At 33.9% G+C, this 19,342-nt stretch overlaps 1 protein-coding gene across 4 annotated transcripts in view; it reads right to left on the bottom strand.

Moving 5' to 3' along the window:
- Window positions 1-13,844, bottom strand: part of LOC113500449 (extensin) — a 34,722-nt gene extending 20,878 nt beyond the window's left edge. Inside the window, exons 1-3 of one of the 4 annotated variants that reach the window (XR_003401203.1) lie at window positions 13,732-13,844; window positions 13,333-13,443; window positions 9,160-9,299 (exon numbers count right to left, since the gene is read on the bottom strand). Coding sequence is in view for 3 of the 4 variants with exons in the window: in XM_026881253.1 (XP_026737054.1) it covers window positions 9,160-9,281 (122 nt within the window). In the remaining variant the exon portion in view is untranslated. Of the gene's footprint in view, window positions 1-8,526; window positions 8,635-9,159; window positions 9,300-13,332; window positions 13,444-13,731 lie in introns of those variants that run through there. The other 3 variants (XM_026881253.1, XM_026881255.1, XM_026881254.1) reach the window with 3 other exon arrangements.
- Between the last annotated feature and the right edge of the window lie 5,498 nt (window positions 13,845-19,342).

The following is a 19,342-nucleotide window of genomic DNA, read 5'->3' as shown; positions in this document are numbered from 1 at the left end:
TTCCACTCCTGCACAGACACAATGCGCTCACTTGCCTCAAGTACGATAAGTGATACAAGTATGATAATCGGAATACAAGCCGCGACAGTATAGACATTCTGTATCTTCTTCTTCTGTGCCTTTTCGCTTTTTCGGTTTTTCAAGTTCTCTTTATTGTTATTTTTGTCATTTACTTTTTGTTTGTTACATGTGGTTTTAGTTTCTACCTATTTTAGTTTTCCTCTCATTCTTTTTTATATAGAAAAGCACTAATAATAGCTGCTTTTCCCCTTCTTCGAACTTGTCTTGGTCTTTTTTCGGCGAATCGCGAATAAGGCATTAACTTTTTCGGGCTAACCAGATGGAATGCATCATTATCTATATAATCATTTACTGTTGCCTGCTTGAGACATGAGGTTGAAGCAGTTGGTGGAGGTGGAGAGTTTGCTAAATGATTTACGGCGGTGTAGCCATTTAAGCATCAGGAAATGACAACATTACTGTTTTTGGAACTGTACTATAAAAAAATAGTTAATGTTGAATGCAATCTCAATACAAACTGAATAACAACTCAGCGGATAAGATCGGGTACCTACCCCGTCTTGCCCCACATAAGTGTCCCATCTTTCCCAAACTGGACTTAAAAGTTGTATTGAATTTTTAGAGGTTATAAATCAAAAGAAACCGGCATGAATTAATGAGTTTACAATAGTAAAATAAATACAAATTAACAAAAAAAATATGTCACACATTATGTTTATCATACATTATAACAGTCATGCACTTTATATGCTTCAATAATTAGATAAAACCACTTCAAATTTTAAAAATGTACTTACCATGAAGAATCGTGCGCTCCTTCGAACAAACTTTTTGCGACTCTAACAAGTACTGATAAATACGACTAGATGGCGTCAAAATAACTTTTCAATTAATACTGTATTATATATTTTTGGAGGGTCCCCATCTTACCTCGCTACCCCGTCTTACCCCACCTTCCCATACTCTTAATTTACAAGATCAAAAAATCTTAAAATGTACCAAATAAAAAAATCACAGCAATGTTTCCGACTATAAAGCGTAACATAATAAAGACAGTGATTATTATGCGGCAATACACATCCCTAGTTAATTACGTCCGGCTGCTTTACATCCTTGTATAAAAATAACGTGTCAGCGCGCAACCAGGAAATTAGCTAATGACCTGAATATTCCTTACCCATTTGTTTCTATGACGGTAGCCATGATAGCAATCACGCGATTCACTTTCAAACAATTGCTTTAGTTTTGTAAAATCTGCATAAACTTGTATAAATCACTTGTTTATTTATACGTTGGGATGAGCACGAACGATATTATGCCAAATCCTGACTCGACGATGAGTCTTTGTTTCAAGTTCTATTTAAAAAAAATATGAATTCACTTTTGCACACCTCAATATTCAGCCAAATTAAATTATAATAATTTAAATTTAATGTTTTTTTTAAAGCAAGCCTTTAATTGCGTTGTTCTTAAAAATATTTAGATTTGTTTTAAAAAACAAGCATTTTTTTGTAAATATTATTATTGAACTCCCGATTCTGAATTATGAATATGGTATTCATCGGTTCACGCATGCGCAGTGTTGTGCGCGGTTACGGCCGCGTCGCGACTGTGCCGGCTCGCGTGCCATCTTCTGCATTTGCCTTTTTATTCCTATTTTTTTGTCGTTTCTGCCATTAATAATGAGACAAGATAAAGTATGGCGTCAGGTAGCAATTATTCGCACGAAGTAACGTTTGAAGTGATGTTGCGCTAAATAGACATCTTGATTATTGTGTCGGTAAGTGCATAAGTAAGTTATAAGTAGTTATTAAAACTATACTCATTGCTGCTAACTCAATCATATAGGGACCTAACTACCTATGCAGGTATTAAATAAAAACAAATTGTCCTTATTCTATCTAACTTTTTATATTCTACCCCAAATAGGCAGGTTTTGTTTGAAAAATAATTTCGTTTAAGTATCGGTTTTATGTCCTGGTATCGCTGGGACATATTTTAAATATTTTAACTATAATTAACTTTAATTATATTTATATTTAACCATATATTATAGTCACTATACTGAAAGAACGCAGTATGCGGAACAAGATCGCGAAACATTTGCGGCTGACGTAACGCCACCGCCGCGCGCCGCCGGCCGCTCCTCGAATAGGGTTAGCAAAATAAACACCGAGTGCATCCATCACTACTACATTACGCAGAAATCTGCCAACCATAGGTACTAATAATACATTAATCCTGCTAATTTTAAAACCTATTCGTTTAATAGGCTTTTCGTACTATCGATGTCTCTGTATCTGTGTATTGTGCAATTTAAACGTGATTTCAGGAAATGTTATCCTGTTTTTTCCGGCCATAATGACCAAGTGATATCTTTATGTTTATATTTAAAAAAGGATACAAATTGAAGGAGTAATTGTAGGTTTGTTTATATAGGAACTAATACCATTTAACTCAGACGTAAATATAATTTTATGATGTACTAAATAGTTGTCATTTGAATGCACCACCCACGTACATGAGATGGCTCTAAATACTAATAACCCGCATATGCTATCAATTACACGCCACGTTTCCGGGAAATTAAGCAACTTGAACACCATCAGGACACGTGGCCCTGTTTAAACCAAAACAGATCTCAATTTCCATCTTGAAATATGAAGATCTTACGCAGATGCATCATGTAGCACCCATTTATTTTAGCATTACTTTGATCCGTACATTGTGGTATGCGTACTATGTTGACGCGATGTTGGCGCGGGGCTGACGCGAGGCTGGCGCGACGCTAAGTTTCATCTGCGTAAATGTCAGTGCCCCCTCGGTAGCACGCACTCCATAATTGATCGGTCACCGGCATTCAAATCCGCTCGGTTTATCTTTGGATGCTCTTCATTGAAGGTGCTTTATATACAGGTTGCTGGCAAATTCAACTGAGAATTTTTTTCACAAGATTCTCCGGTACTTGCTGAATAATGTTGGAGGTAAATCAGGTTTGCTAAGTGAATTGAATGATGAGTTTTTGATTTACGCATCGTAAAATAAATTTATTATACTTGCAAAATAACATAACGAATTTTGCAAGTCTAATAAAATTCAACATTTTGTATTAAGATGGAGGGCTTGGCTCAATTTTGGACTTTGTTGATGTAAATAACCCAAACTGTACAATGACCCTCAATATTTCGGAACTAACTATAACTTGTCGAAGTAATAAGTTTACAATCGAGTTACATTACTTATTAAACAATTTCTCTGAGCCCATAAGGGGAAATGCTAACTTGCTGATATCCTAGTAGTTTTCAAAAACAGTTCTCACTGAAAACTGCTTAAAGAAAAGAGACTGAAAAATAACTGGAATCTTTTGTAACTGCATTTTACTTTGGGCCTAATATATATTTTTCTAAATATTGATTCGATCGATTTGATTGGCCATTCGATAAAATAAGGGATGCGGCATAATTCTTACATATGTATATTAGAATAGGAAAAAAGAAACGGCTAGAAAAACAGGCATGACGACAAACGATTTTTTTTTATATTCTTTTAAAGCATTATTATTTGGGCAGATTAAGGTTCTTGAAATACGAGAGCATCCCCTTAACATTTGCATCAAAATCATTGCGAGCACGCGTGATCACGATCAGTAATTGACTCTGACCGTGCCTAGGGGACTGACCTTCAGGATTTAGGTGACCCAGATGTCAACTGCCGAGACTCAACGTCAACAACAACAAAATAACAACTTGTATCCTATTTTATTATGACTCCGCTTTTACGTAACGTGTTTGTTTGATAGTTTCAGGTATTTATACTGAAAACGGTAAGTATTAATAAACATGTTGAAGTACATGATAATACGGCAGACTTTTCCTAATCGGTAAAAATATAAACAAGTTATGCGCACACATATACAGATATTGTAAATAGATTTTTAGTAAATTAATGTAAACACTTTTGGTCAATTTTCGAAAGCTTTTTATGTTACTTTGTAATAAAAAAACTGGCGTCGAAAACTTCGTAGCGGGTTCAACGAACTAAGGAGGGCCGGAAATCTGCGGATACGTCACTAGATACATGAGCTTATAGTAAAACTATACAATTATTCAAAGAATTCAGTTAAACGCGTTAGTTAGTATAAAGTGGACTATAAACAACATACCGTCTCGTAGGTAATTTGTATGGAGTTCGGGAGCAAAAGTGAGTTTACATAATAACATACACTTTAGAAAATGGTCCGTTAGTTATGATTTTTATAATATAACTGTAAAAATATATTATTTTCGTTAGTTTAAAAAAAACAAACCCCCTGTATATACTAGACACAGCGGTGTCACCTATACAAGTAATTTAATTTTTGTTTTCTTTTTTAATAGTCCATGCTCTTTCATTTTGGCTGGCCGCCCGTTGTGGTATGTATACTTCGTAGGTTAGGTTAGTAAATCAATATAATGGCTTTTGAGATCACTGACTACAAAGTACAGTGTTAATTACTGGCAGCCAACATTTTAATATTTTTTATTATTTGCGTGATCGCCGTGGCATTCAAATTATGAACTATATTATATATACATGACTGTCAAAATGCCAATAAATCTCTTAAAAAAACTAAAACATTCAAAGGGTTTATTTACTTTTGTTCCTTTTTTATATTAATGGTTGATACAACAATTGTGTGGTCGCTTTCAGTGCCTGTCGACTTGATAAAGGTTTAGATTAAGGTAATGTTTGAGGTAAAGTGTCAGTTGTTTCAAATTGTCTCATGTATAACATGATATAAAAAAGAATTGGGGGACATCTCTCGAGTGTCCCCAACCTATGTCGCTATATTTCCTTATAATAGTCACAGTTCTTGTAATACAATACACTTCTTAATGTGGATTCTCTTTTAGTTTTGTTACGATGTGATTTTTGTGCTCTACAAAATAACAGAACAGTCCTATTTTTGTAGACCTATGTGATTTACAAGTTATTGTCATTTTTCTTGAAAAAAAAAAATATATACACATGTTTCTTAATTTAATTTTCAAATATTTTGGTTATTAAGTGTCGTAATGTAAGTTCTAAGTCTATAATCGTGGTCTATTCCTTTAGACTATATAACATTTTAATGAATTTGATGAAAAATGACGTTTATATAAAAAAATTAATGAGTCAGGCGCTATAAAATATATTCGTGTCAGCAAACATTGCTGTACCGGTAGTTCTCCAATTAGGGAAGAAAACGCCGACTTATTATAATACGAGAATATAGTACAGTAGGTGGATAGGTGTATATGTTATTGATTCCTCGGGATCAGTGACTCATCCATAGCATATTGGCACATCTATCAATGTTTTGTTTCTTATCTCTGTATATCTGTGTGTATGTGTGCGTGTCTATTTCGGGTCCGCGACGGTTATTTTTAACGTCGTCTGCATTCCGTATTGGCGAGATAACGTCGAGTATTTTAGCCACGGAGTTTCGGAAAATGTGGATTTTTAGTTTCAAGAGATTTCCCTAAGTGAAAGCCAATTCATCAAGACAACATTTTTTGCAACATGTTTAAAGTAATCGCGTCAGAAGATAGAGTGAATCAAAACAGTATTATACATATCTTTCTCTCTATATATTAAAAATAATCATTTTTCAAAGAGTCTCCAAAACAATTAGTTTTTACTGAATGAAAAAGAAATAAGAGATAGATGGAAACTGTATAATTAAGCCTATAATTCGTTTTTAATAGATTAATACAACATGACTTAATAACGTCTTCGAACAAGGGAAATTATCAGAACAAGTTAATTATATGAATTAATTATTCCACTGGTTAGTCCTACCATAATTAGATTGCTTAACATTATATTGTCTTCATTTGTTTAATTTGTAATTCATGTATATTTTATATTATATTGTCATTATTTTATGATACAAATAGTTATTTTTTATTATGGGTGCAAAAAGTTTTCACGTTTTTGTTTTATCTTCAATTAAAGCAAAATTATACATTTTCCCATTTTCAAACAGCGGGAGGAGGGATTATTATGTTATAAATTCACATAACCCGATTTCTAACAATGATTTAACTATCATTGTTAAAACCGACTATAAAGCTAATATATTTTAAGCTGTCGACGCAAATAGAAGGCAAAGAAATATATTTTACGCGCGAAGGCCCGAGTTCCGAGTGTTGATAAATTCGGGGTTGAATACGAAAATATTCTCACGCGTAGTGTAAACAAAACGCAGGCAGTTCTATTGTTAATATCCATTGACTAATTACCGAACAATTGTATCAATAAGACGTCATCACCCTGGCAACCAGTCAACACCACGTGTCACTATTATTTTACTCGCATTCTCTTTGACAGGGCCATTTGTATGTTTTAATTTACAAACCCAGTACTTAATTACGGGTAAAGATGAGATCATGCACTGAACTTGAATGTTTATTTAAAGCTTCTTGTTTGGATGTTTGAACAATGGATGACGAAATCTTTTTATTGCGATGACCTATATTTTTTTGTAATGTCTTATATATAGGTACATAGGTTCTGATAGGCTGATCAACTTAATTTATTCCTAATTACGACCGTTCTAGGTTGACTTAGAGCATAATAACCACATTCAGCGAGACATAGCCCAACATTGAAATGAGTTGTAAGTTTTAGTAAAAGCAATATAAGTATACACTCTAAATGTCCTCTATTAAAAATCCTGCTAAAGATTGGAGTCGTACATTACATGACGTCCCCTAAGTCCCCAACGAAAATATATGAGAGTACAATACGACCTTTTTTTAATCAAACTATTTTATCACGATTGGCAGGTAACGACTTTGCTTACTTTAATGATACCCTTATTTTTCAAAAATAGAACGGACATCCATTCTGTTACTACTGGTTTATTCGTCTCTGGTGACAACGAAAACAACAACAAAAAATATCTATAAATACGTTTTCTTGATACATTTTGAAGGCTGGAAAGTCGAATCTCGAAATTGTGTATTTTTATTGTTCTTGCAAGGATACAAAATTAAATTGTAGTCATTCGAGTCCGTTGAGTTTCGCTGGTCACAGTTAAAGACAGTCCCAAAAGTTGGTCCTTTCTTTTATTTATGTTAATATGATCCCATCCTCGAAAATATTATTTCGAATTGTTGGGGGTCACTCTTCCTGTCTTCTAGGGAAAGTGAAACTATTACGTACACTGTATGGATGGATATGATACTCAAATCAGGCTCCGGTATGGAAATTATGTAGATAGGCTTTACCTTTCCACGAATTTATGATATTGAAACGTCCATAATAAATGTAGCTTCATTTATTTCCATGTATTAAGATTGGAGTCTATTTTCGGTGAGAATGTATTGAATGTTGTTGTTTTGAAGATTATACTGACGCACTGGCAAAGTGTTTGGTGTTCAGGAATCTCTTAAATTGTCTTTCTGGCATGCTTTTGGAGATATAGCACTTTATACAGTATGTTGTATTTTTAGTGCGATAATTTTGGTTACATATATGAGGAACCAAACTCATCTGGTTAAATAGATTGACAGAATTTATGACATATTTAATTATTTTCAGCTTTTTGTGTATCTGACATTATTTTATGGCAACTTTATACCTAAAACATATATAATAAACATGTCTATTATATTTTTGATTTCGAATTAATGCTCTCTGATTCTTTGTCGTTGTTATTCGAGAAAATACACAATTTTCCATACAATGCCTTTAATTATTATTGAAGGTGTTCTTAATATGGAATTAATGACCTTTTCACTCAATGTACATGTCAATAAGTTGTAATAATGCTAGCCTTAAGGCGACGTCTTGTTTCTGCATATTAATTAATGTTTTATGTAGACACGCAAAAAAACAAATATACTTATATCGAAATATATAAGTTTGAATATAAAGCTATATAAAGTTACAAGTCAAACATCAAATTATTATGAAAGTCCTGCTGATATAAAAAAAAAAACTTTCACATAAGGCACAGTTTCGTCGGTGCATACTAATACGTTCCATTTGTGTAAAATTCGTTTTTGGTCATGCTTTTAGACAGAAATGTAGACTTCTCCTTAAATGGATTCACACAATACTATCGCAAGTAATTACAGCTGTAATCAATGATATTATCTGAATGCTCACGTCTGTACATTCACGTTTCACTTTCCTTTTGCCCGAGATATTGATATCGTGGTATAATGGAACATATTATATTTCTCATAATCAACCAGCGTTATTAATAGTTACATATGAACATCTTTTTGATTAAGATAAAAACTATTTTTGTGCCGATTAATTAATTCTGTCCCGTGATCCTATCGACAGTCGATTGAAATAAAAGATGTATTGATTTTATTCTAAGTAAATTTTGGTTTTATGTTTTACGGTACATGAACTATTAAAGTTTGAATTTCAACCAATAATAATGATAAATGTAAGGAAAATAGATGTCACTAAGATATAACATGGCGAGTGAATCTTATGCTTGGTAGCGTTTGGTAGAGTACTTACCTCCCCATTGACGAAAAACCAGTGTTGGTGACAATTAGTATTAAATAATTGAAGTGTATTTGGACACAAAGTAATTAAAGAACACAACTGTATGCAAAAACTTCACTTAGCTAAGTGAGCTTACGTTCGAACAGCCATTCGCCTCTACTTAATAATGACAAATGCATCATGACACTCATAAGGGCGACCTTTTGCTATGCGTTGAAACTGTTGTAATAGGTTTGGCTTCGTACAATTTGTTTACATCTCTTTAGTGACTGAGTGAAGTGAGTATTTGATTGTACGATGAGTGAATCACTTGTCAATATCAATCAATCAACATGGATGTTCTATTATAATCTACTGACATTAATTCAGTAGTATTAATAAGATTTTTTTTTAATTACCCTTTAACAGATATTTTAATGCCTAGGTAAAAAAACACGTGTCAAGTTTCGATGCTAAAAGCTGGAAAGCTTTCTAGATTTGATGGCGGGAAATCTACACAGACTACTGTGACCATAGTGACTGTGACACAGTTTCTCTTGAAACTTTTTGCCATGCAATTTCTACCCATTGCATTGTAATAAAACCTTTTCACCCTAATAAAGTATAAGTATGTCTGTATATCTGATGTGTATGATGGTGTCTTACCCGACGGTGCCATTGCCGAGGTTCTGCAAGTGCTTGCCCAGCGTCTCCTTGATGTTCTGCTGCGAGTACAGCCCGATGGGCGAGTTGAACTGCTTGTGGACTATCTTCGGGCCGGTGGCCATTTTGTCGTTCGTTTAGCGCTGGAATATTACAAAATAAAAGCTTTTTAATATCAATTTTTAATACATACAAGATAAAATAAATTTGTTGTATACCTTAATAGCGTTAAATAATAAAAAAAACTTAAAACGGTACGATGGCACTTTTATCACCAATGGCAACATTCAAAATTTTATATCAGTTACATACTATTATATTGCCAACATGCAGAATATTTATCAGCCAAAACTTTATATTAAAAAAAAAACATTGTTATAATACTAATATAATATGTAATGACTTTTAAATCGTAAGTTTTGAATGTATTCTTGAAAGCATAATAAACTTAACGATCCGTGTTCACATTAAAAATGCATTGCTTTATAATACCATCTAACGTCCAACCTTACGCCGGAATTATAACTGTCAACTGTACTACGGTATTGTGTCACCAATAAACAACTATTCAAGAGCAAGTTGGACTCGCGACACCGACGGTTCTGTACAAAGAGGCTACGGAAAAAAGGTTCTGTATGAAAAAAGAGTATTTATTACTGTACTATTACGAATGTTATGTGGTGACTTCAATATTTAATTGAATAATCCTGAGCTATTTGACACAATGAAAATTAATTATTCGTAAATAGGTACTTGTTAGATTTAACAATGGAACCTATATTTAAGTATTTGCTTAGTCTTTAACTAAGAACACTCACATTGTTTATATAAATTATCGTCTTTTGTCTTCCTCTAGTATTAATTACTCGATTAATTAGTTTCGAATCCCTTTAATGTGTTGAAAATCATGAACGAGAACATCGAAGGACACAGCTTTCAGGCGCTTATGTTAACATTTACGATAATATATTATCACTGTACATGACGTGATAGAAATGTAATTATTTTAGAATTTATGGTAGATTTGTATTTGTTATGTCGTTTTGTATTCCTTTCCTATTTATATCCTATCAGGTTGTCAAATAACGTTATTTTTTATTTTCGTTTTTTTAACTTTAGTCGTTCACAACAAAAAAAAATATGTCTAAATTTATTTAAAGCTGCATTTAGGTTATTCGATTGTAGTAACATTAAATATTACTGTTAAGTCGGCTAATCATTATTTTAGTGAACATTTTGCATTTTTATCACAAATACGAAGGTGGCCCAAAAAATGAGGAGGACAAATTTGATCCTTCTGAAGAGATAATTTTATTAGCGTTGGAAGATTCACGCCTCGCCCCCGGCAGCCGGCGGGCACCTTGTGTTATTGCGTTTTTATTAGCCCAGCCAGCTACGATCATATTTTTCCCGTATAATGTGTTCAGACTTTGACGTTTGCTTGCTGTCAGATAGCTACGCGAATAAGTTTTCATGTAACCTCTAAATCGTACAGCTACGATAATGTTAGGTGAGATAAAATTTGACAATAAAACTGGATTGTAATTGATAAAGATAAGTAAAAATTGATATTTGAGTGCTGTTTGTAAATTTTGAAGCTACATATTTATGTGGGAAAGTTAGGATTCAGGCTACCCTTTTATTTCAATCCTAGTCGCTAAAATATTACTTGCATTTTAATTCTAAACCAGCCTTAATTATGTCTAATTTTAAGGTTATTCTAAACATTGCTCTTAGCTTACAAAAATGATTAAATGTACAATTGAATCTAAGGAAAAACTCGTTGATTTGAGTCGTTGATAAAATATACTTTCACTCGTTGAAGACAGTTCAGTTTTTTGTCAAAGCAAACAATGCGTGTTAGCTATTTATCGTGTGATTAGCGTCGTAATTATCTGATTGTGTAGTAATCAAACGATCCATCGCCTCTCGGGACCATTTCTCTCGCTATTTATGTGTATAATGTCGCAATTGCTAAATGGACGCGGAAGATGGCGTTACGAATGGCGTCACACGCGGGCTTTGAGCTTTAAAATTAGTTATTTTACGCTGTATTTTAAAATATTTTTCTTTAAAATTTGTTTTCACGTTAACTATTATTTTTCTTTTAAAAGCTTGAGAGGACGACGTAAAAGCATCAGGTCTGGGTTTCAAGTATTAAACTTTTCCAACTGTCGTTGGTTACTGTCAATTATTATGTAGTACATAGTACTTACTATATAAACATGAACAAATATATTAACTTTTATATTCATGTTTAAATCAATATTCAATATTAACGTATAAATACATACACAATATATTTATGTACTTAAAGAGTAGAACCAAAGTTTGTTAGCCAGGAAGTAGATAATTATACACTGAAATCAAACAAGAGGGATCTGTACTTACTCCTGCTTGACGATAAGCGTTAAGTGCGATTGACTTCAGCAGATCAAAGGTAGTCTGTGTATGTTTAATGCACGTTGAAAATCGACTAACTTGTGCATCGATTACTTAAGGGCAATATTGAGTACTTCGTTTGATTCTAATAGTAATGTACGGTGTAACTTCTTTGTAGATATAAAATATTGTTTTACAGTAAGACTACTGAATGCAATAATTGCATTTAGAAAATAATTAGTAATCGCGGTCTGCGTTGAAGTAGTAATGAAGTAAACAGCCAATAAATTTCTTGACAGTCCCTCTTCACGTGTACAGGTCTCTTTCGAATTTAGTTCTATTTTTTTTTTCAAGTAGATAATATTATACTGGCGGTCCTATAACTAAAACATATATTTTTATGTTACAAAACTGGAGTACTATCTAACACATATTCTGTTTAAGCAACAAACGTCAAAGTTAGTTGAATCTACGTAATAGGCAAATGTCAACATTATCAACAGCTTAATATATTAGCGTTAATTGGTCCTCCATTTTGTGTGTAATGCAAACATTAGATAAGTATTTGCACAGTCGAGGGCTCTCGAGCTACGAGTATATTAACAGCTGATTACTGTTTATTTCCTCTTTCTTAGAATCCATAAACAGACATTTAGCTCCAAAGAGAACGTTTTTCAGGAACATTTCTGCTGTCTGGAATTACGAAATTAATTCACATAGGAGAGTTATTTCTATCTGACATTTACCACTTGCTTACGATATCCATGAAAATTTACAAAGTATGCCACGGACAAGTTTTACATCTGGAAAGTAAAATAGAATACGTAGCGTTCCTTTATTGTGTCTTAAAGGCACTAGTATCGCTATGAGACTCGTAAAAGTAGCATTTCACTGTCAATCCCATCAAAAATTATAGCGGTTTCTATGAAAACTTTAGGATGCATTTCACACAATATTCTACGTTCATGTAAATTTGTGTGAGAATTTGTGTGGGTGTAGGAAAAACAGTTCGTTATCTGTTCGTTGTTCAAGATGCGATATTTAATGTAGACAGAGCGAGGTGTGGTCTATTTTCGTTCTGGTCTTGCCCGCATGCGTAATAAATATTTGCGAAAGTATTTTTGGAATTATAAATTCAAGATTACTGGAGATGTTTCTAAGAACCGTTTGCCTCTACGATTTCAAAGATCATTAACACTCAATCACAAAATCAATTGTGCGACGGATAATTATAGTTCGTATTGAGGAAACTCGCTATTAATGAACGGAAATAGTATTTTATGCCCTCGATAAAGGAGACAGTAAACATTAAAAATATTCAAATAGTTGGAAGGTCGATAGAGATGTTTACAGCCAAGACGAGGTTAACAATACCGTCATCAAGGTTGCTATGAAAATAATCCGCCGGTATAATTCAGTCCGTGTTGGTGTACAAGAATAAGTTCAGTTCTATTTCAATGTTGAGACCAATTAGTGAGAGACGATTCCAAAATCAGACGCACAAACATCAGAGTTTCACAATGAGTAAGCAATACGTTATCAATGAAGTGATGTGCAGTTGGTGGCAACCAAACCATAGCAGCGTCCGCTCATACGGAACGCGTTATTTCAGTCGCATGAAGTCACGGCAAATTATTTTTGTAACTGAACACCTTGTTCATGAAGTTAGTCATGGATGTCGAGGTCGGCAGGTGATTAGTGTCGAGAAAAAAAATACACGTACGTAAATTCGTAAGCTTTTATTAGTGCAAATGTTATATGAAGCAGTGAGAAGCGTTTTTCAGTGTTTTATACCTTGTGCGGCGTTCAGATTCGTGCGAGCGGCGGCGATGCCTGTCTCTGACTGAGTCGCGCTCGGCGCCCGCCCACTGCTTGCGCACGAGTCGGCGAAATGGACGCCCTCACCTGCAATGTTTCAGGGATCGCTTATAATATTGTTTGATGATCGTATCGACATGTACGCGCCCAATTGCTTATCGAGTGATTCATATGTCTTCACTCTTGATTTATGTATCAATACGTAGCGCAGATGAGCATAAAGGCAGACACGTGTTTTGCGCTAAGAGCAACTGGGAAACTACGTATTTTACAGGTTAAAGTTCATTAGTTGGGTCACGAAACATTTTACAAATTGTCGAGACAAAACACTTAAAAACAATAAATACTACATTCGAAATTTTGTCACTGTCTCACCTAATGCAAATAAACAAAAGAGGTTGACACTAGTCCTTGAACTTAAACCCGCACTGTTCGCCAGCCGAGCACCGAACACTGACAGCTGCGAGTTCCAGCCCGCGAATGATGCCCCGCCTTCAACCTCACTATACCACAGAATTTTATCTAGTTTACATCCACTATTTTTAGCCGGCCTCATATTAAACTTAACAGATATTATAATTCTGTTTAAATTTGGTCGAGCGTTTCCAAAGAGAGTCTTTGTCTGTGCTGTTGAACTCAAAACACCGGAAAAACTAAAGAGTATTTAGCGCGTTCTCATTTAAAATTGTGTTTGGAAATTGCCTCATAAATCTCTTTATACATCTACTGAGTAAATCTTACTGTATGTGCGTTAGTCCATGTATTTAATCATGATTTTTTGACAAATTACCAACATTTATTTAATGTAATTACTCTTCCGCATGGATCTTATTTCATATTCCAGACATTTTCAGTACACACGTTGTGATAGTTATCCATCTGGCCCTGGATTTGTAAAATATGTGACGTTATTACTTGCTCTATTATAAACTCCAAGTAGCCTAACAATTTGTACGTCATTCAAATCGTAAACTCAGTTTCCACATTGACGCAATGAAATGACAATAAAACAAGTCAAGAATACTCTGTTTTGAAATACAAAGTATTTTTAGTACTCACACAATATAATATGCAAATAGGCAAATATGAGGTTATTTGCATCTTTATAGTTGCACTATTAAGAGCTTTTGTCCGACTTAGCGTGTTACAGAAGATTTTCCATGAGGGCTTACGTTTTTACTTTTTAAAACACTTCTCTTATCTTCTAATTTATCCATAACTAGCTGTTGCCCGCGACTTTGTCCGTGTTTTGTGGTACGAAGATATACCTAAGTTATGATTTATATCTGCCCTGTTTTTTTCCACATTTTTCATTGTATCTCCGCTCCTATTAGTCGCAGCGTGATGGTATATAGCCTTAAACCTTCCTTGATGAATGGTCTATTCAACACAAAAAGATTTTTCAATTTGAACCAGTAGTTTCTGAGATTAGCGCGTTCAAACAAACAAACAAACTCTTCAGCTTTATATATCAGTATAGATAATAAAGCGAACATTGAGTGCAAGGTACGTTAAAAATATGTTAAAAACATTCTAAAATTGAGATAGGGCCCTATTGCCACGAAATACACAAAAATAAAAACACATCACTTTTCAAAAGATTTATCATTTTCGAGTCTACATACGTTTACATTAAATTTTCAGTGTGCCTACATTTGTTCTCCTCAAGTACCCAACCAGACGGTAACCGTCTTATTTATGTTACACTAATAGTGTCCAGCCGTACAAACTTCACCTTGGTCGCATTATATAAGCGGAGTCACGGGCACAGACTATATTATAGTGTAAAGAGAATGTCAATGACATGTCCGTGTAGGTTCGTACCAATTTATTATGTCGTATTTATGAAACAATTTCAATGTTAGTAATGATTTTTACTACCCAACGTTAATCTAATAAGGAACGTTTGTGTTATTTCTTATTTGTAAAGCTATTTTATTTATTACCGCTCTAATACCAGTGAAACGCAGGTGCAACTAACGGTTATTTTTCTAAAAATATCACCGCGTTCATTGAATTTTACTTCAGTAATTGTTGGTTAGCAGTACGTACAACAAACTTGTTTTCTATATTTATTTTTAATTACAATCCAGGGATAGCTCCAGGCTCAATGCAATGTTTTAATAACTAATGCTGCAATATGAGCGGCTAAACAAAAATAAAACGAGGTTTCAACCCTCTAAAAAGTTTCAAAAATTTAAAACTTTTTCGTTAATGAAAAGTGTTCTATTTTTGAACAGGTACAAATAGCCGGACAGGTGTGTTGGCATTACATGTAAGGGGCGATTTACATCAAGTGACGCGCGTCTGAGAATTCCTGTCGCGTCTAGACATTGGCTGTAATATTACAAAGTACTAAAGAAACTGAACACTGAAAACTCAGTCTTAAAATTCATATTCATAATCAACTTTATTGAATGCTGTCATTTTGAGGTTTCAGCACACGACAGGTGAAACTTTTTCGGATGAATTCCATTTAATAATGAGTGTGTGTCGCCCTTAACAGGTCAGTGGTTAGGAATCCGTCCCAAGGTCGATGTATGATGCATTGCGAGCCTGTCATATGAATCAACGTTGTTTGTGATGCAAAGTAGTATTATTTATAGAGGCTTTCTCATTATGTCATTATCTTATTAGATGCATAGAGTAATAAATGATTGTGATTGTTAATTGATAAATCCAAAGCTATACCGTTTACCAAGTGTTTATTTTTATTTCAATTTACGGATTATTCGAGAATATTCGATATTTAAAATTGAAAGCCAAAGATACCAAAGCTATTTCTTTGATGTCATAAAAAAAAAACAATTCATTAAACGTAACTGTGCATCCAAACTTTTTGAAGTCTATTAAAATCTTTTCAAAATACAATTTGAACACAACTATTTAAGGGAGTGTCAAACAAAACAGTTTCAATTAACAGACAAATCCACTAGACGTCATTAGATCTGTTGAACGCAGATTGCAATTAGTATTTGAAAACTAATACAAATAGTATTCAGTGAGCTTGTAGGAGGCTATGGTTGTGACACATTGACAAGTGTACTTCCTCGTAAGATATCTGCAGTCCTGCTGCGATCGCTTGCAAACCCGCGGCGCGAGGCGGCATCTCGTACCTCGTTACGTAAGTTATCACTTTGTTGTTTACAATGCTGTGAGATTATTTCAATTATTTGCTTTTTAAATCTAAATTCTAAATTGCAACGTTAGATACGTAATATACGTACGTACATCCAAATACTTTTTGTGCGTTTTTTTTTTAATTTGATGGTGAGACTTTGAAATATGTTTTTAATTATCATTATGCCTTGTGTACGTGTGTGTGATTCTTAATTTTACAAAAAATTGCAGTTTATGCTAATTAATAAGATTTTTTAAAGTTATTTACTTAATAGGAAAAAACCTTGTCTGGAAATAAGCCCATTGAAACATTCAAAATTGCGCAAACAGATAGAAAATACCAATTAATTAATGCCTGATATAGGCTGAAACTAAGTAAAAAATCTTATAAATACTTAAGTATAAATATTTCAGTCCTAATCCTGCGTTATGGCTTTCGAAATAAACAATCAACAATAAAATTTGTCAGTGGTGTCTAAGAATATTAAGAAAGTAAATGTAACTTTGAAAAGTCGTATTGTTTATTTCCCTGCATTAGGATCTAACCTGCAAGCCGCGACAAAATAACTCGTAGATCACAAAAAATCGGGATTGAACCCGCGATAAATCGCGCACTGTGAGCTACTTGCCTCTGTTATCCATGCAGACTATGTCCTATCTGCACAGATACACACAGAACATTAAACCCTATTTTGCACCCCTTTAATTAAGCCGAGAATTTAAATAACCAGTGTACCTCCAATACCATTTTATTAACGCCTTCTAATTTACATAATTACGATAATTTAGTAAATTAACTAATTACCAAACCACATGATCCAAGTATTTCTATTCTGCGGACTTACCACATCTTAAAGTAAGATTATGAGTGGAAGTGAGACGGCGCTCTACACTGCAGATAGCTCCATCTCTCTCACACGGTTCCGACAAGCTTATTTAAGGCGGTGATGGGTCGGTATGCTCGCGTGACGCTTTACTCTGCTGTTGAAGCGTTTTTCTTTCAGCCGATAACGAGTTATGATTTATTACACGCTGATGTTTATAAAATATTGCTCAAGTATTTATTTCACCCTTCCGATATGCTGATAGCATTTATTATTAACTTTGTAATCGATATAGGGGTAAACGGCTTCGTGGAACTCACATGTATGAATAGCTTTGATACTTTTTACATGACTGCTAATGAAAAGGAGAGTGATTATGTTTAGGGCTTGCCTAGATAAGTTTCTTTAAAATGGTTTAAATGATTATAATGTAGGGCATAGTTTGTGTCTATAAAACTAGTAACTTCAGCTAGCTTTAATTTAAAAAACACACATTCACCTTTGTACATTTAAGTAGGGAATAGTGGTTTCTTAGTTTTGACTTTTCGTAAATAATAAAGCGAACATTGTACACTAATCGACTTAATAAAATGTTCCTCCAAGTTCGACTTGCTGAAATCAATAACGTATTTCAAATCTAACAAATCAGAAACGAGGAGCAAACTAATAAATATTCATATCTACATTTCAGTTACTTAACCGATTACAAATCACAAACTGTTTGTTTACACTTATAAGCGGGCCCGAGTGTGAGCGTAGTTATTTGATTAATTGTTACGTTAACACTTGCGAACTGTGTACTCTGGAGCGTTTGTGTACTCGCGAGGTTTTGATCATAATGTACACATAACGTGGGTACTTACTGTAGCAAGTGTTGCTACTCGTATGTCGGGATACGGAAACCTTATTGTAACGTTTAGCGACTACAGTGTTAATATGTTTGCTTATAATTAATTAGCTGTATTCAGATTTCGTGTGCATTGAAAGATTAGGAGTGTTAAGTCAATTTCTTGGAGAGTTTGAAGAAATTTTGGGGTTTTCTTTTGGTGATTTTTCAAACCCTCCGGCCTTATTCAGAGGAATGATATGTTGAAATGTGCTAGCCTGAAAGAGGCCAGCTTGGAGTGAAAACTTTATTGTATCAATAAAAATAACTTTTCAAGGTGGAGAAATAGTTAGACCTTTCAGTTGATTCACTTAGTTTCGTTCGGTCTTCGAGTAATAGAACTTTATTAAAACATAATTTTTGAGATAAAGTACTAGAACTCCTGAAGAGACAATAATTACGCTATCTTACTAAAAATATACCTATTTCCGTAAAAGGGCGGTCTACTTTGATCTGAGACGACCTTTCTGATAAATTAATGAATTACTTTCGCTTCGGTTGTTTCATAATTTGTTTTATCAAAATATTTGCTCAAAGCAGTTATTTGTAAAGGCTAAGAAATAAAAAGTACAAAATGTACCAGAAGCAGTGGAAAGGCTGGTCGATGTCTCGGTATGCCGTCTAAAATTTACCATCGTTATGTAATAAGAACCTTCACGAGTCAATAAATGTGTTTTTTTTTAAACATCGATATTCAACTTATATGAAGAGATGATCTTTTGCCATCGACTTAAAAATTGAGTTTTAATAATAACATGCAAGTTGCAAGTGTGAAAACATACATTCCTACTGCGTAGTTACCGTGTCAATATAAGGTTATTGGTATATGCCTTTATGTTATGTCATGTCATGTTTTGGTACCGCTTGCTGTGACATTCAATACACTTACAAACACTAAACGAACTATTTGTTTATCTGTAGGTCTGTGACACATTACATAAACGTCTATGATCATATGAAGGAACACGTCTTGATATGGTGTAGGTATCAAATATTACCTCGTTATAGGTATGTTACGAAGGTAGGACGGCCTGTTATTATTATTCTCAGTATATTTAGACGATCTTAATCACCTTATAACGGTTGGCCGAACCCAGGTGAAATCTGCTCAAAACTTTCCACAAGACCAAAGTGAATCAGATAAATGAAACAACAA

The sequence above is a fragment of the Trichoplusia ni genome, chromosome 14 (assembly GCF_003590095.1).
Source record: "Trichoplusia ni isolate ovarian cell line Hi5 chromosome 14, tn1, whole genome shotgun sequence".
Classification (NCBI taxonomy): Eukaryota; Metazoa; Arthropoda; class Insecta; order Lepidoptera; family Noctuidae; genus Trichoplusia; species Trichoplusia ni.
Note: the sequence above shows the minus strand (reverse complement) of the source record. Positions and strands in the feature narration are given on the sequence as shown.